The sequence below is a fragment of the Hippocampus zosterae genome, chromosome 11 (genome assembly GCF_025434085.1).
Source record: "Hippocampus zosterae strain Florida chromosome 11, ASM2543408v3, whole genome shotgun sequence".
NCBI lineage: Eukaryota > Metazoa > Chordata > Actinopteri > Syngnathiformes > Syngnathidae > Hippocampus > Hippocampus zosterae.
The window spans coordinates 20748858-20776277 of NC_067461.1; the positions used below are offsets into that span (position 1 = coordinate 20748858).

General features: G+C 42.3%; 1 protein-coding gene across 2 annotated transcripts in view; it reads right to left on the reverse strand.

Moving 5' to 3' along the window:
- ttc27 (tetratricopeptide repeat domain 27) overlaps positions 1–13774 on the reverse strand; it is a 78871-nt gene extending 65097 nt beyond the window's left edge. For both annotated transcript variants that reach the window (XR_007964978.1, XM_052081037.1), the window contains exon 1: positions 13484–13774. Coding sequence is in view for 1 of the 2 variants with exons in the window: in XM_052081037.1 (XP_051936997.1) it covers positions 13484–13574 (91 nt within the window). In the remaining variant the exon portion in view is untranslated. The remainder of the gene's footprint in view (positions 1–13483) is intronic.
- Between the last annotated feature and the right edge of the window lie 13646 nt (positions 13775–27420).

Sequence of the window (27420 nt, forward strand, 5' to 3'; positions counted from 1 at the left end):
GGCTTTAATAAGGATTTGCAGCACCTGGTGTGGTAAAAGAGAAGGGGAGAGGGTTTTTTTGTAGATCTAATGAAACCCCGGGGCTGCTATGAGAGCACTATCAAAAGGCTGGGAGGGGATGAAGTGATGGAGGTGCTTTGGCTTTATGAGGGAGAAAATGAAAGCCTGAGGACACGGCCAAGTGTTTAATAACATTTCAGCTACTCTCCACGTCTGCTGATGAAATGGCAGCAATTATGGAAAACAAGGCCGAGGTCCTCAAATTACTCTATAATTCATAACAATTCAGAGGGAGCACTGCATTTAATAAGCGGCGGGGAGCAGAATTTGCGGCTAAATTACCTGAGAGAAGCAAAAGATCCAAAATGAACAATGAAATAAATCTCTCGAGACACTTCGATCCCTGAGCCTTCATTAAGAAGCCAACAGCGCAGTCAATGTGTGGTGGTTTCTATCCATCAGTTAATATGTGGGCTGGGTAGCCTTGGTTTCATCCAGAGGAGACTGTGCTGAGATCATATTTGGGATATTTTGGAGGCTTGAGCTTATTGACCAAATTCCAGGTCAAAGGGAAAATAAAATATGGTTGATATTCAAAGTACAGTCAAAGGAAAGACATCCTAATGGAGTTATTACAGTGTCTGCAATTGGTCATATTTTGACATTTCTTCACTCGCCATTCAGTTTCAATCAATTCCAGATGATGTTTTTTTGTTTTGGTTTGGAATAAATACAGATTCGCTCTGGAAAGATAGACAAAATTTTTTCCAGAAGTTGTTCCCTCCAAGGATTTTGCACGATTATGTAGGAGAATCCTGTTTACCAATCAGTCCAAATTGTGAAAAGAGGCTTCATCATCAGGAAATCAAACAAAATTATATTTCACGAGCTATCAACTTTATTTCAAGGTGACCATTCACATTGCACTTCAGCGATTCTCATGGTATTGTACTGGTGGTACACAGGCTCCCTCTAGGGGTATGCAAAAGAATGCTGAATATTTCCCCTCCGTGAGTCGTCACCTTACCGTGGTGGAGGGGTTTGTGTGTCCCAATGATCCTAGAAGCTAAGTTGTCTGGGGCTTCATGCCCCTGGCAGGGTCACCCATGGCAAACAGGTTCTAGGTGAGGGGCCAGACAAAGCACGGCTCAAAAGACCCCAATGATGATAAAAATAAATGGATCTAGGTTTCCCTTGCCCGGACGCGGGTCACCGGGGCCCCCCTCTGGAGCCAGGCCTGGAGGTGGGGCTCGTTGGCAGGCGCCTGGTGGCCGGGCTTACACCCATGGGGCCCGGCCGGGCACAGCCCGAAGAGGCAACGTGGGTCCCCCTTCCCATGGGCTCACCACCCATGAGAGTCAAGTCAAGTCAAGTCAACAGTATTTATAGAGCACTTTCAAACAGCCATCGCTGCATACAAAGTGCTGTACATGGAGCGATTTAACATATACAATAAACAGTAAGACGAATCAGTAATAAGTAATAAGTAATAAGGCGGTAGAAAGCACCAAGCAGTAAAACCAATAGCAAATCTAAGTCATGCTGAGTCAAACGGCAAAGAATACAAGTGAGTTTTGAGGAGGGCTTTAAAGATGGGCAGCGAGGAGGCTTGCCGAATGTTCAGTGGGAGGTCATTCCAGAGAGATGGACCAGCAACAGAAAAGGCTCGATCCCCTCTGAGCCTCAGTTTAGTTCTTGGTACGTCTAGCAAAGACTGGTCCACAGACCTGAGGCGCCGGGCAGGGGTGTAGGGGCGTATGAGCTCAGAGAGGTAAGGTGGCGCGAGATTATTCAGAGATTTGAAAACAAAGAGGAGGATCTTAAAAATAATTCTAAAATGAATGGGGAGCCAGTGAAGGGGCCAAAGGGGTCGGGTGCAATGTGAGCTGGGCGGCAGCCAAAGGCGGGGACCCTGGCGGTCCGATCCTCGGCTGCAGAAGCTAGCTCTTGGGACATGGAATGTCACCTCTCTGGCAGGGAAGGAGCCGAGCTGGTGTGTGAGGCAGAGAATTTCCGACTGGATATAGTCGGACTTGCCTCCACACACAGCCTGGGTTCTGGTACCAGTTCTCTCGAGAGGGGTTGGACTCTCTTCCACTCTGGAGTTGCTCACGGTGAGAGGCGCAGAGCAGGTGTGGGCATACTCATTGCCCCCCGGCTCAGTGCCTGTACATTGGGGTTCACACCGGTAGACGAGAAGGTTGCCTCCCTCCGCCTTCGGGTGGGTGGACGGGTCCTGACTGTTGTTTGTGCATATGCACCAAACAGCAGCTCAGCATACCCACCCTTTTTGGAGTCCTTGGAGGGTGTGCTGGAGAGTACTCCTGCTGGGGACTCCATTGTTCTGCTGGGGGACTTCAATGCTCACGTGGGCAATGACAGTGATACCTGGAGGGGCGTGATTGGGAGGAACGGCCCCCCCGATCAAAACCCGAGTGGTGTTTTGTTATTGGACTTCTGTGCTCGTCACGGATTGTCCATAACGAACACCTTGTTCAAACATAAGGGTGTCCATATGTGCACTTGGCACCAGGACACCCTAGGCCGCAGTTCGATGATCGACTTTGTAGTTGTGTCATCGGATTTGCGGCCGCAGGTTCTGGACACTCGGGTGAAGAGAGGGGCAGAGCTGTCAACTGATCACCACCTGGTGGTGAGTAGGCTCCGATGGTGGGGGAAGATGCCGGTCCGTCCTGGCAGACCCAAACGTATAGTGAGGGTTTGTTGGGAGCGTCTGGCGGAATCCCCTGTCAGAAAGAGTTTCAACTCCCACCTCCGACAGAGCTTTTACCATGTTCCGGGGGAGACGGGGGACATTGAGTCCGAGTGGACCATGTTCCGTGCCTCTATAGTTGAGGCGGCCAATCTGAGTTGTGGCCGTAAGGTGGTTGGTGCCTGTCGTGGCGGCAATCCCCGTACTCGCTGGTGGACACCAGCAGTAAGGGATGCCGTCAAGCTGAAGAAGGAGTCCTATCGAGCCTTTATGGCCTGTGGGACCCCAGAGGCAGCTGACGGGTATCGACTGGCCAAGCGGACCGCGGCTTCGGTGGTCGCCGAGGCAAAAACCCGAGCGTGGGAAGAGTTCGGTGAGGCCATGGAAGCCGACTTCCGGACGGCTTCGAGGAAATTCTGGTCCACCATCCGACGTCTCAGGAGGGGGAAGCAGTGCTCCACTAACACTGTGTACAGTGGGGATGGGGCGCTGCTGACTTCGACTCGGGACGTTGTGAACCGGTGGGCAGAGTACTTCGAAGACCTCCTCAACTCCACCAACACGCCTTCCTTGGAGGAAGCAGAGCCTGGGGACTCTGAGGTGGGCTCTCCTATCTCTGTGTTTGAAGTCACCGATGTGGTTAAAAAGCTCCTCGGTGGCAAGGCCCCAGGGGTGGATGAGATCCGCCAGGAGTTCCTCAAGGCTCTGGATGTTGTGGGGCTGTCCTGGTTGACGCGCCTCTGCAACATCGCGTGGTCAACAGGGAGAGTGCCTCTGGATTGGCAGACCGGGGTGGTAGTCCCTCTTTTTAAAAAGGGGGACCGGAGGGTGTGTTCCAACTACAGAGGGATCACACTCCTCAGCCTCCCTGGTAAGGTCTATTCAGGGGTGCTGGAGAGGAGGGTCCGTCAGGAAGTCGAGCCTCAGATTGAGGAGGAGCAGTGTGGTTTTCGTCCCGGCCGTGGAACAGTGGACCAGCTCTACACCCTTAACAGGGTCCTTGAGGGTATGTGGGAATTCGCCCAACCAGTCTACATGTGTTTTGTGGACTTGGAGAAGGCGTTTGACCGTGTCCCTCGGGGAGTTCTGTGGGGGGTGCTTCGTGGGTATGGGGTACCGAACCCCCTGATACGGGCTGTTCGGTCACTATACCACCGATGTCAGAGTGTGGTTCGCATTGCCGGCAGTAAGTCGGAATCGTTTCCAGTGAGGGTAGGACTCCGCCAAGGCTGCCCTTTGTCGTCGATTCTGTTCATAACCTTTATGGACAGAATTTCTAGGCGCAGCCGAAGCGTTGAGGGGGTCCGTTTTGGGGGCCTCAGTATTACATCCCTGCTTTTTGCAGATGATGTGGTGCTGTTGGCTCCTTCAAACGGGGCTCTCCAACTCTCACTGGAGCGTTTCGCAGCCGAGTGTGAAGCGGTTGGGATGAAAATCAGCACCTCTAAATCTGAAACCATGGTCCTCAGTCGGAAAAGGGTGGAGTGCCCCCACCGGGTCGGGGAGGAGATCTTACCCCAAGTGGAGGAGTTCAAGTATCTTGGGGTCTTGTTCACGAGTGGGGGTAGGAGGGAGCGGGAGATCGACAGGCGGATCGGTGCAGCGTCTGCTGTGATGCGGACGTTGTATCGGTCTGTCGTGGTGAAGAAGGAGCTGAGCCAAAAAGCGAAGCTCTCAATTTACCGGTCGATCTACGTCCCAACCCTCACCTATGGTCATGAGCTATGGGTCGTGACCGAAAGAACGAGATCCCGGATACAAGCGGCTGAAATGAGTTTTCTCCGCAGGGTGTCCGGGCTCTCCCTTAGAGATAAGGTGAGAAGCTCAGTCATCCGGGAGGGGCTCAGAGTCGAGCCGCTTCTCCTCCACATCGAGAGGAGCCAGATGAGGTGGCTTGGGCATCTGATTCGGATGCCTCCTGAGCGCCTCCCCGGTGAGGTGTTCTGGTCATGTCCCACCGGGAGGAGACCCCGAGGAAGACCCAGGACACGCTGGAGAGACTATGTCACCCAGCTTGCCTGGGAACGACTCGGGATCCCCCGGGGAGAGCTGGAAGAAGTAGCTAGGGAGAGGGAAGTCTGGGCTTCCCTGCTAACGCTGTTGCCCCCGCGACCCGGCCCCGGATAAGCGGTAGATGATGGATGGATGGATGGATGGATGGATGGATGCTGAATATTTGAAAATTATGCAAATAAAATTCAATTCATTTTTAACCCTTTCAGGGACAGCGGTCACTTCAGTGGACAGCTTATCGTGTTATTAGGTTCCAGGTTATCATTAATGGTGCATGAAAGGGTTAAATATGATATGCATCCATCCATTCGTTCATTCTCTGTACCACACATCCTCAATAGTGTCACAGGTGTGCGATGAAGCCTCAGCGAAGTGATATACCTTGAACTGGTCACCATCAACTTGCTGACATAAAACCCATCAAACATATTACAATGAAATAAAATATCTGGCAAGATAATGCATAATTGTGAGAGCATCAAGTGGTATAGCAATCTCTCCCATCGGGCAGAATCATCACTGTTCAGGAAACCCGCCCAAAAAAAATCAGCATTTGTTAAGCCAATATTGCATTGTCAAACAGACAATGCCATTTTTTGTACCTAATATTGGCCATTAATTTGCATGGCTTCTTCTCCAAATCAAGCATCAGGGCAATATTCAGTATGTGCAACATTTACATGACAGAAACTGACATTATGCCATCCAAAAATTAAAAGCTATTACTCTGCTAGGACACTGGTGAACATTTTTTAAATCACAGATGCATGTAAACGTTGAGATGATATATATTTTTTTGTTTTAGATTATGAATCTGCCTTTGTTTTGTTTTTTTAGCTAGCACATTAGACTTTCATAAAAATAATATTCCTATCATAATAATAATTGTAACCTAGTAACAATTACAAATTATGGGTCACAGTCAGCAACACCTGGAATTTTTTCTTCATAGCTATAAATTACAACGTGTGGTAAAATCTGGATTAGGCAAACTTGTACAGGTCAACCTTGAACTAAATTGCTTCAAATGGAGCCTGAGAGCTCAGGGATATGGCCTAAAATTCATATCTTGGCATAAATTGAATCCTTTCATGGTAGCGGTACCTACTGGAATATAAACTTAAGCGTAAACATTACAATGGATTTTTTTTTTTTAATTTAAATGTAAAAAGTAAATATTTCTGTTTAAGGAGGCACAAATAAGATCACTCGAAACGTAGTGGCACCAAAAGACACACGGAGGATAGGGGCTGACAAACGCAACAGGACAACGCATGCGACAGAGCCAGTCCCAGGAACTGACGACACATACAACAGGGGACCCCAAACAGTTGCTGCAATTGCAACGCCACAGACACGGCTCATAACTCTTGCTTGCGACTTTGCTTGTACTCACCTCCACACATGTGAACACAACATAGAAAATATAAGCACCACATATTTTATGCTTTACTTTGACTTCATGGTCACATGTTGGGGTGCTGTCAGAGATCGTGGCCTGATATGGACCCGGGGCACACTTTGCCCAGGGCTGTCCGAAACAAGGAAAGGCTCCATCAAATTATTGTGATGGCTTCAATCAGAAAAGTCAAGAAAACTGTGGAGTAGAAGCGCCAAAATTAAAGAGGACTAAAGATGAGCCACATATAGTACATATGTAGTACTGTTGGAATTGTTTACAATGTACAAGTACCACATTTTCCGCATAATAAGATGCTTTGGAGTAAAAGGAACACCTTCAATGAATGGCCCGTTTTCAAACTGTTTTCATATAGAGCAGATGTGGGCAAACTACGGCGCGCGGGCCAAATCCGGCCCGCCGAAGGTTGGTACACATTAAAATTCAATGTCAACGACTGCATTCATTTCATTTGGACTTGTAATGACAGGCATTTCAACGCCAGGTGGCACAGTTACTTGAAGTTGCGGAGCATAGGGACGAAGGGGGAGACGATACGGAAGCCCGCAGTAGCGCCAAGTCAAGCAAATCCTGTTCGATACAACGGAATAATGTACTCTTAAAGTCTGAAAAATGTGCCAAAAAATGCAAAATACTGCTTTTTAAATAAATAAATCCGATTAATATTATGTCAAATTTAGTTCACCCTTTTGATCCGGCCCTCCATAATATTTTCTGGTTCTCGTGTGGCCCTATGCAAAAAATAATTGCCTACCCCTGATATAGAGGGTGCACCGCCTTATAGGGTGCATAGGATAGAAGCAACAATAGAGGCTGTGGTTGTGTTAGGCATCCACTAGATGGAGCTGCGCTAAAGTGAATACAATACAGCTGTATTTATGGAGAGCTCTCAAAGCGCATTACAGAACATTTAAAATACTACGTCCAACAAATCAGAATATTGATGCATAAATAGTGCACATTGGATTGTAAGGCGCACTGTCGACTTTTGAGGAAATTGAATGCTTTTAGATGCGTCTACGAGTGCGGAAAATACGTTAACTCATCGATGCAGGATTTTTTTTTTAATCAAGTAGTTATTTTTAACTTTTCATGTAAAGTATAAAAAAGAGTGACTACAGCTCAAAATAGATGGATTTAACTTTTAAGTACAATAATAAAAATAACAATGATAACCATGATTATCTTTGAAAATTCTATCTTCAGATCTGAACCATTTTATAAGAATCTTCTTATGCTTCTATGACAAATAATAGTAGAAACATAAACATTTTCTATCGAGTAAATGAAGGTTTCAGAATGCAAACAATTGGCTGATACAAATTATTCCTACTATGGGTAATGTAATGGAAAACCAAAATGGTGTTTGTCATGAATGTTATTGTGAAAAACCACCAAATCAACCTATGGCGAGGGTCACAAAAGTGACTGAACTTGTACTTGAAGGTAATCTTAAAGCAGTGGTCACCAACATGGTGCCCGCGGGCACCAGGTAGCCCGTGAAGACCACTTGAGTAGCCCGCCAGTGCCTGGACATTGTGATTTGCTAGTAGAAATTATGATTTAAAAATGCAAACATTGGCAGTACTGTGAGACATTTCGAAACACGATCAAAGTCTGACAATTTAAATCATCAAGTATTAAAAATAACACATCCTCATATTATTGAAGGTATTTTGGACAAATATGTTATTTCAGACGTGTATCAATTTGGTAGCCCTTCACACAATCGGTACACATGAAGTTGCTCTCACCCTCAAAAATGTTGGTGACACCTGTCTTAAAGCTAGTCATGGCCAAATGAAGCCCCATGAAGCAATGAAGCTTTGTAGCCAATTGGTTTGCACATGTAGCAAAGCTTCATGGTGCATTATACTCTATGGCGCCATCAAGTGGTCCAGAAGCCCAACAGGTCAACAGTGTTATGAATTCAATGGCTATTTGCTTAAGACAAAGATATGAATGTGCTTGTGTTAGTAATTTAGTATGTGAACAAAATACAACAAGTGCTAAAGATAATTTGTTATTCATTTTTATTTCGAAATAAAAGCTTTCCCACAGTGGCTGGCTTTAATCGGGTTCTTTTTTGGACAATATTTCACCAGCTTTAGAAAATATTCTTTCACAAGGCACAGATGAAGCTAGGGTGCAGAGAAATGCGAGTGCTAGTTTATATAAATCTGGGTTGGTATGGCCCAGTTTCATGGCTCTCCTTGCTCTCATGCGAGGCTCTATAATGCATCAACTTAGATGAGGCGTTATTGTTGTATACAAGTTCCCCTGCACACAACAAACACTTCACCTGTGAAATAACAATTAGATAAAGTTAGAAAAAAGAACAAACGAAAAGCTGCATTGTCACATTAAATTAATGTCATTTTTCTCCCTTACCTGATTGGAAGCAATCAAATCAAAATGTTCCCTTACAGGGGAGGATCGCCTTTTTCGCGCATGTTCCATCGCAAGCAACGGGCACGGCTCGAAAAAAGATTGCACTCGTTGCACTGTTGCGCACAGGTGTAACAAGTCCAGGAGCCCGAAATCCACAAAATGTGAGATAACAGGCGAACGCCATTGCCTTTTGCAACCTATTTACACCGTAGTCTGTATTGTGTTTGCTATGCGTCGGCCCATACACGTGATTCAGCCGGCCGGCGAGGCTTCACACGTCATCATTTACGGGCTTTGCCCGAAATGAAGCACGCCTCGATACAAGCTTCGTGGAAACGCCCCTCCCATTACTCGACACAAGCTTCGGAGCCTCGACCCATTTCGTCCCATCACTACTTAAAGCTATGAAGAGGGCAGTGCCAAACCGTAAAGGGTCATCACACACCTTTTGAAAACTGTTTGGTTGGCGCTTCAACAGTCACAAATTTTTCGCAATTCATTATTACAAGAACACAGCTGCTGTCATGTTCAGACGACAGCCGTGTTTACCCATTGATGTGTTTCTTGGAATATCTACTGTCACGTATAAGATCTCACTTTGTAAATGCCAAAAATCTCACACGTTGCCTGAAGGAAAACAAAAAGTCTGCCAGCTGAAATGCTGCCAACACACCAAAGAGAAATAGAAATCAGTCACCTCAAAGCTGGAGGTTGGCTGTTTTCTTCTTTGTAAAGCCAGACTGAGAGGAAAACACAAGCTTGTTGATAAATGGCAATCTGGAATCAATGCTGTCGTGATCTCAGGATCTGCATATCTGTACGATAAAGCCTTTCATTAAAGTCATGTTTCTTAGCTGTTATATTTGTCACTGTCCAGTAACTATGAATGCCATGAAAGATGGGCATGACAGTTGCTGATTCAGATTTCAGTCGATTATAACATATCCTTTATTTGTCCCACACTGGGGAAATTTACAGCCTCCAGCAGCTAGAATGTGGGTAGAAAGAAGAAAGAAGAAAAAAAAAACACCGTTCAATTAAGTGCAATATAAATACAAAATGGATAAATCGCAGTGCTATTTACAATTGTTTTTCACATCACACACATCACATCATTTAATTATTATTATTATTATTATTGTTGTTATTTTTATTCAGCAGCCTGACAGCAGTCTGTAGGAATGAGCGGCGGTATCTCTCCTTCTTACAGCGTGGGTGTGAAACTGTTTATTAATCTTGTCTTGACGCAATAGTCAAGTCAAGTCAACAGTATTTATAGAGCACTTTCAAACAGCCATCGCTGCATACAAAGTGCTGTACATGGAGCGATTTAACATACACAATAAACAGTAAGACGAATCAGTAATAAAGGCGGTAGAAAGCACCAAGCAGTAAAATCAAGAACAAATCTAAGTCATGCTGAGTCGAACGCCAAAGAATACAAGTGAGTTTAGAGGAGGGCTTTAAAGATGGGCAGTGGAAAATGGAATCCACGATCTGGCTGCAAACAGAGGAGGTGGTGTTGATTCATAGTCTCAACTAGTTGGATTTATCAATAAAATAGGACTTCAGTTGAGGTTCCGAACAGACACACACACACACACACACACACACACACACACAAAAGGAATGGTAAAAGTTGATGTAGTGATTCAACTTGTCCTAACTTACCGGTAAGTTAAAAAAAAAAAGTAAGTATTGAAACTGAAATGTACTTAAGTAGGCATGCTGGCCGACTGGTTAGCACATCCGACCTTCCTGTGTGGAGTTTGCATGTGACTGCATGGGTTTTCTCCGGGTACTGCGGTTTCCTCCCACATTGCAAAAACGTGCATTGCAAGTTAATGGAACACATAATTGCTCACCGCTCAGTAGGGTAGGGGCTTAAAAAACACAAAAATAAACTCTTGGATTGGTTATTAATTTGGTTTTGGCGTTATAAATAAGCATATTATGATGAACTTTGTGGGTTATGTGTTTTATTGTAATGTGTTGTCATGGAGGGCTTGTGGCAAATATGTCATGTTCTTTTGCTTCGAGTGCTACTATGTGCGAGTTCATAAATGTAAAACTGTGTGGTCACCAAGTAATTGTGAGGGGCGCCTGGTAAATGTCAATCATGGGCATACACGAATTGTGTTTTGGCAGTTAAAAAGCGTGAGTTTGCTGACTAACGCCTCCATCATGCAGCGTAGATCCAACAATATGTATCAAACCTGACAGGGTAGCTTGTGTGTGCTAATGCTAGCTTGGTGACACGATTGTCCCTATGACAGAAATTAAATCGGTCATCAGCCACAATATGCTTCCTTTTCAATATTCGTTTATCACCGCCGTGCTGACATGACAGGGAAGTTTACAGGTATAAAGTGTTTTGGTTGAAACGTGCCCGAACTTTCTGACTGCTGTTAACACGGCTTCACCATGACAATGTCTTACCCACAAAGCCTCGAACTACAGCCAACAAACTACAAACAAAGCGCCGAATAATAAATAAATCAACAACTTTGAAATTCATTGTGAATGATTTTGATGGTCAACATTGTTGTGACCAGTGGACAAATCTTGGCAGTGCTATTTTGAAGGTGTCATTATTTAGATTTATGTTTTTCAAGACTTTAATAAGTGCAGTTTCATTGCTGTGGTGTGATTGAAATCCAGACTCTAATGTATGAATGAGACTGTTTTGAATCATAAAATTGTGACGCTGTTGAAAAACAACCCTTTCAATGACACATACTGCATCACACTGTCCCTAAGAGGCCAAAACGCACAGGAACATTTGTTTTTCGTGTTTTTCAATTTATATTATTTTAGTATGTTTTTATTTTACTTCTTTGTTCATTTATTCTCTCATTGACCTTTAAAGTTCTATTTATTTTCAAGGATTCAAGGAATTTTTCTTTCCTCAAAATTCAAGGTTACAAAGATCCAAGGACTTTTGTCTTTTTTGGTTGCATCAACCCATATTTGCACATGACATGGCATGAAAATCAATTTCTGAGATCCCAGGTTAACCCGGTAAGTCTCAAGAATACTGAAAATAGCAGAAGAAAAATTAAGTATTACAAAGACATAACGGTAATGCTTATTCAAGGCTTCAATGTGTGCAATTATAAGCAAAGCATAAAAGTTGTGGATGTAACTGAATGGCTTGACTTTCATGTTATTTGCGAGGTCATTTTGTACTTGACCAAAAATATATATATATACAGTGTCCAAGAATAAAATGTTCCAAGTGTAAGGATGAATGGACATAATGCTATCATACAGTTTTTGAATTTTAGTGGGTGAATACACACACCGTTTTGAAATGAATTATGCATATTCTCTTGTCGAAATGAATTGCTACGCATGTAGCTATAGTATGTATTGTCATAATTAGGAAATATAAAATGATTAACCGTCATTAAAGTGACGTCTTGACACTTCAAAAATGATAACATTCATTTTGTACACCGAAGAACAACTCATTTTAGCCGTTCCTCATGAGTACAGTAATAAGTGGGAAGCACACTGTCATATTATGGACAGTGATGTATAACCATACAGTGATGACTTATACATGAATCTCGAGATTTGCATGAAGTATATTCAGGGAAAACCTTCTCCCTATTCTGCCATGCAGGAAATACTGTATGAATGTTGCTAACATTAGGACCACTGTTGTCATTTTTGCCTGTCTTGTTTTGGAAAAATATTTGCCAGAGGTGACCACAGACACATATGGCAGAGGTCCCCCTCTTAGCCAATGGGATTCCAGGAAGATGCTCAGTAATAGCCAATGTCAGAGCAGCTACCTGTGTTAGTATGTTGTGTTCAGGAATCTCGGAGCTGCGAGTTGCAACCCATACTGTATTTTTACCTTTCGTATCTTGAAATTTATTTCGTAACAAGAGGCAATATTTTCCTGTTGAGGTGTTTTGTAACTTGAAAATTTCGTATGAAGAGACGTTCCTGAGTAGAGAGGTACCACTGTATAGCGAAAATGTTGCCAATTTAGCAACACTGCAGATACAAGTTATCGCTCTCATTCGAGGTCTTATTCAATATCTTGTTTGTATTGGGGGCCACACTTGTGCACATTATAAGCACAACTTTCAAAATAAAAGAACCTCAGATTTTATGTTTTACTTTGACTTAAGGTTCACTTTTGGGGTGTGATCAGAGTCTGAGCGGCCTGGATGTGGCCCCAGGGCATTCCTTTGCCTCAAGCTCCTCGAGCTATGGACTGGCTAAATGAAGCGCCTCACCTCAATTCAACGTAGTTCATTCACACAAAGATGCCAGAAGATGGGGCCAAAGCAGTATTCTTAGATTGAACATGCCTGGCTCAAAGTTTGGGAAAAGTGGAATTGCAATCAAAGTATTTGAAAGAGAATAGAAAGAGGTGACAGAGGGCTGCATTGAGAGCAGTCTTGTACCCAGCCAAACCCCAATCAGAATTTCGCAAAAATATATGGCACTGAAATGGTTGCGCAAAGAAACAATATTGGATGAAACATAAGGTTTGGTTTATGAAAACGGTGAGAGCATAGCAACATACGGGAAATCGCAAGATCAAATGCATTTTTTAGTGCTTGCTTTCAAGTATATTTCCATTAGCTAAGTACTCATAAGCGTTGTTAAAACTGTGAATTATTGAATGGTGTCAACCACGACGTTGTTCGCGACGAACCGGCTTTTTTCCCGACACAATCCTTTCTGATCAACCACGGAAGTGAGAGAATAAGGTATTTTTTTCGTTTTCAGGAGCGATGCTTAAAATAATAATAATTAGACTAATGATAATAATAATAATAAAAAGCATAGCGTGATTGTTTCCCTTCAGAGAGTAGTGACCCGCGTGCATGTCTGTCAACGTTGCCAGGTGATGACACCAATCCCCCACGACAGGGTTCATGTTTGCGTGGCACATTGGTCCAAAAGGTATTCTGCTGTCTAACCTGTTACGTTGTAGATGTCCTGTTTCCATGCCGTCTCCTCGGTTGGTGTGAGAAAGCCTCGAAGGATGGAGATCTCCACGTCGAGCAACATTTTGACGGCGGCAACTTCCTAGTCTGGTCTTGCTCGCTCTTCCTGTTTTAGCCGGGATTTAAATGCAACTCTAAACGATGTACGTTATCCGTCAAAATGATTTGACATAAATATTATCTTCATTTGCACCCATGTGGAGCGTGAGAAGTCAGCGGGCAGCCATGACAGCTGCGCGTTGCATTGTGGGAACATGACTCCAGCCTTGCACGCAGTCAGGCAGCCGGCTTGTCAATGACGGTTTACCCCCACTACTCCACGGATCGTCTTTCGCGGATATTTAAGGCAAATTTTTAGTTTTCTGTACAACACAGTATAATGTTTTCCGTGTAAAAATATGAAATGAAATAAATTATACCGCTGAGTGCTGTGGTCAACTGGAAGAGCTGCAGCATAATAAACAACAACAGGATGCCCCCTCAGTGCAGTACAGTACAGTGATTCATTGACTTATAACTTTAATTCATTTATGACCAAGTACCCCATTTAAATGAATTCAAATAGTATACATGTGTTTCAGCACCTCAAAAGTTTCTAAAAAAAAAAAAGAAAAAACAACTAACAACAAAAAAACTAAAACTTACAAATACTCAAAAACTCAGCCGCAGGAGTCTTGACAAGGACCGTAGGGCGGGAACACATCACACCAGTGCATTGGCTCCCTGTGTGTTTTATGATTTCGTACTCTTATGCCGTAGCGGACCCTGATGTCCTCTGGCACTGGACTTTCAATTATTCCAGGGGTGAGGATCAAAACACATGGTGAGACTGCATTCAGACACTTTGATCCCCAAATAGGTCTGCAGAGACTGTTGACGTTTTTAAGACGAGGCTTAAGGCACATCGTTTTAGCTTGGCTTTTAAATAACGTATTAATATAGTTATTTGAAGTTTTTGAACTATTTATATATATAAATAGTTCAAAAATAACAGTTTTTCAAAGTTCACTATATATATATATATATATATATATATATATATATATATATATATATATATATATATATATATATATATATAAAAATCGAGTGGTGAGCGCAGGGGTCGGCAACCCGTGGCTCCAGTGCCGCTTGCGGCTCTTTAGCGCCACCCTAGTAATATAAGAAATATCTTTTTTGTTTTAATAGGATTTCTGTAGGAGGACAAACATGACACAATCATTCTTAAAGTTTTCCAATGTTGTAAAAATAAATATTAAATTTCAACATTTCTGTCAATGAGGATTTGCGTCATGGGCTGCTACACATGTTTCTATTAGCAGGGCGGGATACCAGTCAGGTGGCAGTTGTGAAACAAAAAACAGCATTTCACTTACAATTCACCAAGGGTACTGGCAAAGAATGGGAATCTGGAGGCCTTTAAATTTTTTGCGTGCGTTCTGGAGCCCGTCACAGCTGTCTTCGGGTGGTAGGTGGTCTTGACCCTGAACTGGTATTGAAAATGATGTCCTTATTAAAATGATCATGCACAAAGTACATATACTCCAGTTACAGCCTCGGAGAGCATCCTGACCAACTCCATCACAGTCTGATATGTATTGTACCGTAAAGGACAGGAAGACTCCCGAGTGTTTCATTAAAAGTGTACAACACATCTGTGAAGTATCCTTCACGCCACCACCCCACATATACACTGTGACAGCCGTGCCACAAAAAGGGGCACAGAACATTATCAGAGATCCACAAACATACACTTTTCAAACTTCAAACTTTTCCCATCTGGCAGACACTATTGGAGATTAACAACCGGGATGACAAGACTTGGGGGTCGGGGACAAAAAAGCTTCTCCCCACACGCCATCAGTCAACATCACAATCTGTCAAGCAAGTTGTTGCAATATTTTGGGCCCACGCAGCGACCGCTCCGATGTGAAACTTTTCATTGCGAATTAATAGAACCTGTAGAGTTTATCAATAGTTTTTATTTTCGATACAACATTGAAATTATGCTGTGACGGCATAAATGGAAACATTAAGGAATGTTCTTTTTTTAATGATCTAAAAAGGTACTTTTAACAGCAATGCATAACACATTACTTTTTGAATTAAGTAATCAATTGAGTTACTTTTCAATGAAGTAACTAGTTACTATTTACGATTTTTCAGTAACTATCAAAACATTGGTAATAGACAATATCGCGAAAGCAGAAGTAGTCTAAATGTTAAATGGCAAAAGTGAACTGAAAAAAATGTCTTCTCCATCATTCGTTCGAGAAAGTGAATTAGACCCAAAATGTAAATAAAATGAAAAGGATTTGAAGCCTGTTTAAAAACGTTCAGAGAACTAGAGTCCTCAACAACAAGATTCACAGCATTAAGCACAAAGCCAGTGTCGTCCTTTGTTTGGGAAACATCTCTCAGATAGTATGTTCTGACTGACTAGATTGAACTATAACACTGCAATTGAAAACCATCTCGATTGTCGGGCTTCTTTGATGTTTGGGAGTTTTGGTGGGACCGATGCACTGCCCTAATTTACGAGTACAATTTTACAAGCCTCGTTTTGTCCACAGTTGCTGTCAAAAAAAAACTGGATCAAATAAACCCTAACCCCATTTAACCCTAAACGAAGCATGTGACTGACTCGTGTGGGGACATGAACCAGGGCACTTGCAAAGGATTGCTGTGAGACTTCAACAAGAGGACACTGCTGGGGAAGATGCAGATGGGGTGAGTTTGGTTTTGGCAATTTGAAGGAGAAAAAGAAAGTGTGTACACCGAAGACTCCCACAGACTCCACTGCGCATTAAAGCGACCCCTGTTGAAGCACTACCGATTGCAATCAGATTGATGCATCTTTTTCTTTCCCTTATTAAAAAAAAAATATCTCTCCGATGTGATACGATGCGATACACATTTAGTTCAAATCAATGCGATACGATACGATACAGTGCAATTTGTTGTGATATTGAACATGATGCAAATACGCAAAGAAAAAAAGTTTAAAAAAAGATGGAATTCAGTATGGTATTGCAAAAAGTAGACCACTTTATTCCTTATAAACAGTAGAACGTGTAAAACAACTTATTTAAGCCCTTTCACAATTGGGTTTTGTGCAAAGAAAACGTAAACAATTTGGCACCTGAGACTCACAGCTGTTGCTGTAGTGTAAACACTAACAGACTATTCACTGAGTGTCTTATATGAAATATCCATCTCCGCAGGACAGAAAAAAAATACAATTGAAACAATGTGGCAGTCACAGCCTCAAAGCTGCTGTGTGTGTTGTAGCGTACACAGACCACTCTCACTGAGTGTCAAAATGAAATGTCCAAAAGTATGGATGACTATCCATATATAGTTTTTCCTTGCGCGGTCACAGTGAGCTGCAAGGGGACCCCCCAAATAATAGGCGATTTTTTTTCTGATCCTGACCTAGTTTGCCAAGGTTCTCCGGTGTCCAACGAGGAACTGGACGGGGAGGGGGCGGGAACCTTGTCGGTGATGTGGTGCCATCGTTTTAAGTGGTCTGCATATTTGTGGCGCTGCCGTTGTATGGCTTCGTAGTGCGACATTCTTTGCATATTACCGAGGTATTATCAAGATTTCCATATATCTTTTCGAAGCCGTAGATTCCAAACATAATTTCTGAATGTTGCGGGTGCATTAAATAAAGTAGTTTCCTCGCTGCTGCTTCCATAGTGTTTCGCGAGTAGTGTATTGGACTGTATGTACACTCACGGCTTCCGTCCGTATTCAACACAAAACGCAAAGTAATGATGATGCATTCATTGCGCCTAGGAAAGGGCAGATAGGTGATGTTTAACATGAATAAAACGGTGCTTGAATCGGATTTCAACGATACCCACCAATGTATTGTGATGAATTTCGATTTCACCCGTCAATCGCGTCGTACCCAGTGAATGAGCCGATGCATTCGCATCGCGCACGTGCGCATCGATGTATCGATTAATATCGATTATTTTCCACACCCTTAATATATATATGGAGATAGATAGATAGATAGATAGATAGATAGATAGATAGATAGATAGATAGATAGATAGATAGATAGATAGATAGATAGATAGATAGATGCACAGATGATCAATATATCTACTGTATTCATTCATTCATTCATCTTCCGAACCGCTTAATCCTCACTATGGTCGCGGTCGGCATTCTCCACCTTAAGTCGCTGCATCTGAACACAACTCTTTGAATACTAAAAGCAGCAAAGAGGCTTTGACATTTAACTATGACTTTGAGGTGATGAGACACACACACACACACACACACACATATATATATATATATATATATATATATATATATATATATATATATATATATATATATATATATATATATATATATATATATAAAGTATATAAAGTATATAAAGTATATATATATATATATATATATATATATTTGGTTTGGTTTGGTTTGTTTATTGAACATAAAACATATACAGTAATAATTTGACAGAAAAAAAGGTAGATAAAAAAGTAAAAGAAAGAAATCAGTCTTCATTCAACACAGTTATTATGTTCAAGGGAGTAGGATGAAGTAAAAAAACTTATCTAGTCCTACCCCGTTATGTGTTTATATCTACTAAATCATTTTTATATCAATCAGAAAAGAAAAAGTAATAAGAAGTCTCCATTAAGGCTCATACTTTACCCTTAACCGTGATATTTTCACAACTTTTGGTTTGTATCGAGATTATATACATCCTCACCCTGGCACTCTTGTGTCAATTTTTTCTTGTATTCATAATGGATATTGCAATACCTTTCTCTATTTATCAACTTAGTTCTGATTTATCATTATATTTAATGTTTAGTATTTATCATTTTAACTCTGATTGGTGTAGGTTGTTTGTACTATTTTTTTGAATTTGTTTTTGAACTCAGCAAGCGATTTACTCATTTTTAGGTTCGTTTCGAGATTGTTCCACAGATTAACACCTTTGCTAGATACACTTCTTTGCTTGATGTTTGTTCTTGTTTTGAGTTTTTTGAATAAGTTGGTACCTCTTAATTCATAGTTGCTTTCTCGAATTTCAAAAAACTTCTGAATGTTTTGGCAGAGCAGGTTATTGTGTGCTTTGTACATTAATTGGGCGATTTTAAAGTCAACCAGGTCATAAAATTTCATCGTACTTAATTTAATAAATAGTGGATTTGTGGGTTCCGTATATTTTGATCTATTAATAATTCGAATTGCTTTTTTTTGTAGTTTGAGAATAGGGAGTGTGTTTGTTTTGCAGGCATTTCCCCATATTTCCACACAGTAGGTCATGTATGGTAATAATAATGAAGTGTATAATGTGTACAAGGATCTCTTATTTAGCACTTCCTTGGTTTTGCAGAGGATCCCTACGGTCTTGGCTATTTTTCTTTTTACGTTATCGATATGTGGTTTCCAACATAGTTTTGAGTCTATTACTAATCCGAGAAACTTGGTTTCATACGCTCTTTCTATTTCAATTGAGTTTACCATAATTTTAGCTTGGTGTTTGATTGGTCTTGTGCCAAAAACAATTGACTTCGATTTTTTCAGGTTAAGTGACAATTTATTTCTGTCGAACCAGTTTTTTAATTTGTTTAATTCGTTTTCTACGGTTGTCAGGAGCTGTTTCAGATTTATTCCAGAACAGTAGAAAGTTGTATCATCAGCAAATAGGACACATTTAAATAGTTTTGAGACCTTGCAGATATCATTTATATATAAGATGAATAGTTTTGGACCAAGCACTGACCCCTGAGGTACTCCGTGAGTGATTTTCAGTTGATTCGTTTTTTTATTGTTGAGTTGCACGTACTGATATCTGTTTTCTAAATAACTTTTTATCCATTTATAAGCTACACCTCTAATGCCATATCTTTCTAGTTTTTTCAATAATATACTGTGATCTATTGTGTCAAAAGCTTTTTTTAGATCTAGGAAAACCCCAACAGTAAATTCTTTGTTGTCTATATTAGTGGCTATTGCTTCCATAAACTCCATAACTGCCATTGAGGTGGTCCGTTTTTCCCTGAAGCCATATTGATTCTCACTTAACAGCGCATGCTTTTGTATAAAACTATCAAGTCTGCGAGAAAATAGTTTTTCTAATATTTTTGAAAATTGTGGTAGTAGTGATATTGGTCTATAATTTGTAAACAGATGTTTTTCTCCACTTTTATAGATTGGAATAACTTTAGCAATTTTCATTTTTGATGGAAAGATACCAGCTTTGAATGACAGGTTGCATATGTGTGTGAAAGGTCGCACTACATATTCTATAATCTGCTTGATTATTGTCATATCAATATTAAAGCAATCAGTTGACTTTTTATTTTTAAAAGTTTTTATAATATTTGATACTTCTTCTTGTTTTACTGCAGTAAGGAACATCGTGGAGGAGTTTTTTTCTACGTATCTATCCACTTCAAACAGGTCTGTTGGATCAGGAATTTGTTTTGCTAGGTTACTGCCGATGTTGACAAAATACTCATTAAATTCAGTTGCTATTTCTGCAGTTTTTTCCAAAATAGTATTTTTGCCTTTGATAAAATACTCTGGATAATCCATTTTTTTAGGACTATTTCTGATTACTTGGTTAAGTATTTTCCATATTTCTTGTGTGTTACCTTTATTCTGCTCTAATAGTGCATGATAATGATCTCTTTTACTGGTTCTTATAATATTTACTAATTTATTTTTATAGGTCTTATATTTTTTTTCTGCTTCTTCAGTTCTGAATTTTAAAAACAATTTATATAAATTGTTTTTCTTTTTACATGCGTTTTCTATGCCTTTCGTTATCCATGGCTTACTTGGGTCTTTATACTTTTTGGAAACTTTAGTTAATGGAAAATGTTTATCATATAAGAAGATTATGGTAGACTGAAATACTTCAAACGCTGTATTTGGGTCTTCTGTCAGGTTGGTCCAAATTGACACTCAAGAATAACCAAAAGGAGGAGACAGGAGACTCGATTCTGGTACCAGGAGGGAACGAGGAGAAGCGTTCGGTTTCAGTTCTCCACACGGAACCCTAACGATCTCCCCCTTCACCTCCTCATTTATTGGGAAAAGCTACTACATAGGTGTGTCCAACCTAAAGGGTGGGGGCTGTTGAACACACACTGAACTTGTTTGACTATGTGTGTGTATGTGAGTGCAATTTACGTACATGTGTGCAAATAGACATAAACATCCCGTTGCAGCTGGTGTTGATGTCTCCATTCACGGTTCAGCCTTGCTCGCTGTTTAGTCTTAACAGTTATCTCTTCCCAGCCACGTCCTCTGAAAGGTGGTTGCGACCCTAACTTCTCACACAGTACAGCAAGCAAAAGTGAGCACATAATGAAGAACATATAATGATTATAGATGTGAGTAAATAATAAAGGATAAATCTTTATTGAAAGCATAAGCGTTCTTCATTGCAGGCAAAGCCAACTAATGATTGCAAGCATAAGCGTTCTTCTTTGCAAGCAAAATCAAACTATACTGACAGGCAGAAGCATTCTTCATTGCGAGCATAAAATGACGACACGAGAATCAACCGAATAATACGTGAATGTATGATTACTAAACAATAATAAATCCAACACTTCGTTTGAGTAGACCTCGGTCCAGTTTTGTTTTTCTAGGTCTTGCTTAAAGGCATCGATGGAACGTTGGGTTCTTAGTCTTATTTCTGTTATACAAGTTGTTGATTTAGCTTTTCTATCGAAATAATTATGAAAAACTGCAAAAACAGGCAGGTGGTCACTTATGTCATTAATGAGAAGTCCACTTTCCATTTTATGATCAATCTTATTTATAAATATGTTATCTATTAATGTGGCCGTGTCAACTGTTATTCTGCTAGGTTTCAGGATTACTGGGAAAAAGCTGTTGCTGTATATTATTCGTGTTTTCTTATCGTTGTAGTAACTGAGCATATCTGTTAGTTTTTTATTGAATGTGTCAATACATGTTCCTGGTGTCCTATAGATGCAACTTATGATGATATTTGATGCCTTTTTATTGTGTATTTCAATGGTTAGACATTCCATTAGGTTTTCTATTGTGTTTGTCAATCTCTCGATTTTACTGCATTTAAGTGCTTTGTCTACATATATTGCAACCCCCCCTCCTTTTTTGTTTTCTCTATTAGTTGCAAACATTTCATAACCTTCTATTTCCATTTCAGTTGTTTTATCTTCATCAAGCCAAGTTTCTGATATGGCAATTATTTTAAATTTATTGAATTTAGTCAGGTATTCTTTAATTTTTGTGAAGTTTTTATAGAGACTTCTACTGTTTAAGTGTATTACCGAAAGTGCATTTTCCAATTTTATATTAGTGTTGAATTGTTCATCCAGGTAATAGTCAGAGTTTGTTACCCTTTGTTTGTTGTTGAAGAAGTTATTGTCTGGGTCCAAATTGTTCTCGGGATCGAATGGCTTATAGTCAATATCTTCAAAGGGTTGGAAGTTCATGTTTTTGGGATGTGAATTTCCCGCTCCCACACGGTCGTCGATGGCTCCCTCACGGCCGTCGTTGGTTCCCTCGCTGTCGTCGCTCGCTCTCTCACCGTCATCACTGGGTCCCTCGTGGTCACTGGCTCCCTCGCGGTCGTCGCCGACTCCCTCACGCTCGCCGGCTGGCTGCCTCCCGGCTCTCTCACGCGCGCTGGCTGGTTGTCTCCCGGCTGCCTCAGGCTCGCCGTCTCCCGGCTCCCTCGCGGTCACTGGCTCCCCTGCAGTCGTCGCTGGTTTCCTCTCGGTCGTCTGTCGCTCCCTTGCGGTCGTCGTTGGCTCTCTCACGGTGGTCGCAGGCTGGTTGTCTCCAGGCTTCCTCACGGTCGCTGGCTTCCCTGCAATCGTCGCTGGCTTCCTCGCGGTCATCACTGGCTCCCTCACGGTCGGTCGTCGCTGGCTGCCTCGCGGTCGGTCGGTCTTGAAAAAGTTATTGTCCGGGTCCAAGTTGTTCTCAGGGTCAAACGTCTTGTGGTCAGTAGGGTTGGAGGTCATCAAAGCGTTGGAAGGGTCATCAAAGGATTCGAAGTCCATGTTTTTTGGTATGTGAATTTCCTGCTTCAGTAGGGTCAGAGTTTTTATTGTCGGGTAGTGAAAAATTCTCAGTATGCTGCTTGATGGTGTTGAACTCGAGCCTGTTGTGTTGGAGTACTGGTGCGGGGGTGGACAATAAGTTTGTTATGTCTTAAGTAGGCAGTTTCCCCTCTGTCACGTGCAGCTTTTAATTTTGGGAGGAGCTCTTTTCTTTTTTGTCGTACGGCATCTGTAAAGTCTTCGTTAATGTAGATGTTGGAACCTTTTAAATATTTTGCATTTTGTAGGATCCTTGATCTGTCCTTGTATCTTAGAAATTTCACCACAACTGGCCTTGGTCGAGGTCTTCCAGGGTCTTGTCTTCCTGTGCGGTGAGCTCTCTCCACCTCAATTTGCCCCTGTATCAGCAGTTTCTCCTTAAGGATTTTTTGAACTTTTTCCTCTGTTTCAGTCCACGTTTCTCCCGGTTTTTCCTCAATTCCATCAATTACTAAGTTGTTTCTTCTTGACTGTCCTTCCAAGTAGTCCACCTTGTCCGTTAATACAAGCATGCCGTCACATACTTTGTAGAATTCCGTTTGCATGTCTTTGGAATGGCCAGTTTGACAGATTAGATTTTTTTTAATGTCGTCTACCTCTTTTTGGGTAAAGTTGATGCTGGTTTTTATTTCTTGGACTTCCCTGGTAAAAGTGTCAAGTCGTGAGTTTGTTGAGTCTATTATCATCTTGACAAATCCTTTGAAATTTTCCTGTTGTTGTTGCAAGAGCGCCGTAAAAAGTTCTTTTTGTTGCTGGAGTAATTCATTTACTTGAGTGAGGGTCAGGGAATCCTCTTCCTGCTTTGTGTCTTGCTTCTGTTTGGGTGGCATTTTGTCGGGTCTCGTTGCTAGCCGGTTGTATGCTAGTTTGTGACGTGTCCAGTAGGCTTGCTGCTGGGTGTTTCTAACGAGGCAAGTGGGTTTACCGGCTTCCTCACGCTCGCTGGCGTTTGGTTGGTTGGTCTCTGGTCGTGGGTTCCAGCTGCGTAGCGACTTTTCGCAGTTAGCTTCCGCGCTAACGTCCGCGGTTAGCTTCCGTGCTAACCAGCTAGCGTTTCGTCCAGCCCCCTCTTCACGTCGCCAATTTCTACACACGCACTGCCACCGTGTTTCGCTCTGTTCTTTACTTTCAAATGTGGGAAAGCTTCACACGAGAGAAATGTTGACTTTACTGTTGCTGTTGCTGCTCCTTCTTTCCGCTCGGCAATGCGTAGCAACTCACGTGACGTGACCCAACTCTTGCACCATGCACGATATATATATATATATATATATATATATATATATATATATCGTGCATGGTGCAAGAGTTGGGTCACGTCACGTGAGTTGCTACGCATTGCCGAGCGGAAAGATATATATATATATATTTCCCCTGCAGGAACAATAAGGTGGCCAAAGGAAGAGATTCAGACCACGGACGTTAACACCCGAAAGCTCCTAACCATGCATGGAGGGTTCCATCCCAAATCCAGCACCCTGAGACTGTACGCAAGCCGAAAGGAAGGAGGCCGGGGACGAGTGAGTGTGAGAGCCACTGTCCAGGATGAAACATCCAAGCTCCATGAATACATCAAGGAGAAGGCTTCAACGGATGACGTACTCAGAGAATGTCTCAGAAAATGGGGAACAGAAGATGAGGTGCTGGAAGAGGACAAGCCCCTACACGGGATGTACCACCGGACCATAACTGAAGTGGCTGATCTCAAGAAGTCCTATCAGTGGCTGGAGAGGGCTGGCGTGAAGGACAGCAGAGAGGCACTCATCCTGGCTGCTCAGGAGCAGGCCTTGAGCACCAGAGCCATCGAGACCCAGATATACCACACCAGACAAGACCCACGGTGTAGGTTGTGCAAAGAGGCACCTGAGACGATCCAACACATAACTGCAGGGTGTAAGATGCTGGCAGGGAAAGCCTACATGGAACGCCATAACCAGGTGGCTGGCATAGTGTACCGAAACATCTGTGCGGAGTATGGACTGGAAACCCCAAGGTCAAAATGGGAAACACCTCCGAAGGTGGTGGAGAATGACAGAGCGAAGATCCTGTGGGACTTCCAGATCCAGACTGACAAGATGGTAATGGCGAACCAACCAGATATCGTGATCATAGATAAAGGGCAGAGGAAAGCCGTTGTAGTGGATGTAGCGGTCCCAAGTGTTGGAAACATCAGGAAGAAGGAACAAGAGAAACTCGAGAAATACCAAGGGCTCAGAGAGGAGCTGGAGAGAGCCTGGAAGGTAAAGGTGACAGTCGTGCCTGTGGTGGTCGGAGCACTTGGGGCAGTGACCCCCAAACTAGATGAGTGGTTGCAACAGATCCCGGGAACAACATCGGACATCTCAGTCCAGAAATGTGCAGTGCTGGGAACAGCAAGGATACTGCGCAGAACCCTCAAGCTTCCTGGCCTGGTAGAGGACCCGAGCTGAATGAGGGACGGACACCACCCGAGGGGTGAGGTGAGGATTTTATATATATATATATATATATATATATATATATATATATATATATATATATATATATATATATATATATATAGAGAGAGAGAGAGAGCCCGGTAGTCTAGTGGTTAGCACGTCGGCTTCACAGTACGGAGGTACCGGGTTCGATTCCAGCTCCGGCCTCCCTGTGTGGAGTTTGCATGTTCTCCCCGGGCCTGCGTAGGTTTTCTCCGGGTGCTCCGGTTTCCTCCCACATTCCAAAAACATGCGTGGCAGGCTGATTGAACACTCTAAATTGTCCCTAGGTGTAAGTGTGAGCGCGAATGGTTGTTCGTTTCTGTGTGCCCTGCGATTGGCTGCCAACCGATTCAGGGTGTCCCCCGCCTACTGCCCGAAGACAGCTGGGATAGGCTCCAGCACCCCCCGCGACCCTAGTGAGGATCAAGCGGTTCGGAAGATGAATGAATGAATGAATATATATATATATATATATATACACACACACACACAATTATAAATTTAATTCATTACATTTAATAAATGTAACCAGGTGAACCTTATTTAGACGTTTGTAGTAAAGGCTTCCTTGTTTAACAAAAACAAATGTAGATAGAACTGTCACTTTAAGAGCCTCTCTAGATCAAAACACGCGGGAACATAATATGTATCGTGTGAGAATCAGACCAATAAGTAAGGGTGACATGCACCTGAAGGAGGGTAGTCGCTGAACTGTGCCCACTGCTTATCCCAACTTGATACACCCATGATCGTCGTCGTAACCCTGGCGATATTCAGAGCAGAATATCTGGAGTGGTTTGGTTTGGAGTTTGAAATCCACCACTAGTGAGTCGTGTGAACAGCTGTACAGCGTAAGTGTTAATGTTATAAGATGTAAGATGTAAATATGTTTTTTTTTACTGTGAAATTATATGAACTGTGTTATCCGTTCTTTAGATCATTTGTGTTTGTCCACGTGCTTTGTACACACCCAACACACCGGAACATATCGAGTAAGTGTGGCTGCATCTCAAAACATCGGGTTGTAATGATTATTTGTTCTGCACTAAGAAGTATTGTGGCTTGGAAATAATTTTTATTTCGGTTTCCCTATTAAGCAACACATATATACATACACACACACACACACACACACATATACATACTGAATATACACATACATACACACATAAAATATACGTGATGTCTGCTCCAAAAAAAATAAAGGGAACACTTGGGAGCTCCATTGTGTTGAACTGTTCCCTCTATGTATGTACAGAACTCACAAAAAGTTGAGTGTCATCAGCAAATTGCAACAGAATATCGAGAAACTGGAAGAGTCACACAAAGAGGTCGAAGTGGACGCCCTTTGGCCACATCCCATGGTGATGACCACTACATTGTGAACAATGCCCCGAGGAACCAGATGATGAATGCCACTCAACTCCAGGCACATTTAAGGGAGGTGAGAGGGCACCCAAGTGCCATGTCAGACCATTCCAAATCATTCACATCAGCGTGGCCTGCATGCTCGATGAACCGATACCTGACCATACCACCAGGCACAGGCGTCATCGTCTTGCATGGGCCAGGGAGCATTTACGTTGGACGAGTGCTTAGTGCTGGTCTCTGATGAGAGTCCATTTAGGTTGAGCAGAAATAATGGCCTCTATAGATGTTGGAGACGTCAAGGGAGCGCGATGCATCAGCCACTGTTGTCATCAGACAAGATTCTGGTGGTGGCGGTGTTAGTCGGGGCAGGTGTGTCCAATCGGTGCAGAACTGTGTCTGTGTGCATGTTATATATTTTTGTGCTAGTGTAAGCTGCACGCCTAACATCCTATCAGTTTCACTTTCACAAAAAATTATTTCAAAAGATTAAATTAAATTTAAAAAAGCAGGTCACCTTTCACTTACAGTGTGCATGGAAATTACCGAAAATTGTTAGCAGTCAGCAGTCTGCAATTGCAGCCAGCAATTAGAGTCGTTGCGATATATCTATTTTTTTTCTCACTCAGTGTGTTTCATCTGCTATCACCAATGGCACTGGCAAAAAAAATGGGAGCATGGAGCACGAGGGGAAGCATTTTAAAACTGTATATGTGAGCTATGATAGTAATGTTCATGCATTTAACATGCTGCAAAAGTGCGTCCCATGCTTCCGCATTAGGTCTCCCACTAAGATAGGCATTGATTTCCTTTCCACAAACTAACGTATGTGTTTTATTCATGCTGGGGCGCCATTATAGCTATTGCTTATCATAGCATCCACGCGTGCATGTGTGTGTGTGTGTGTGTGTGTGTATAGCGTGCACGTGCGGTAATGGCAGATCACGGAATGTTAGTTGGCTTGAAAAGGAGGTCTTTTGTCAAAAAA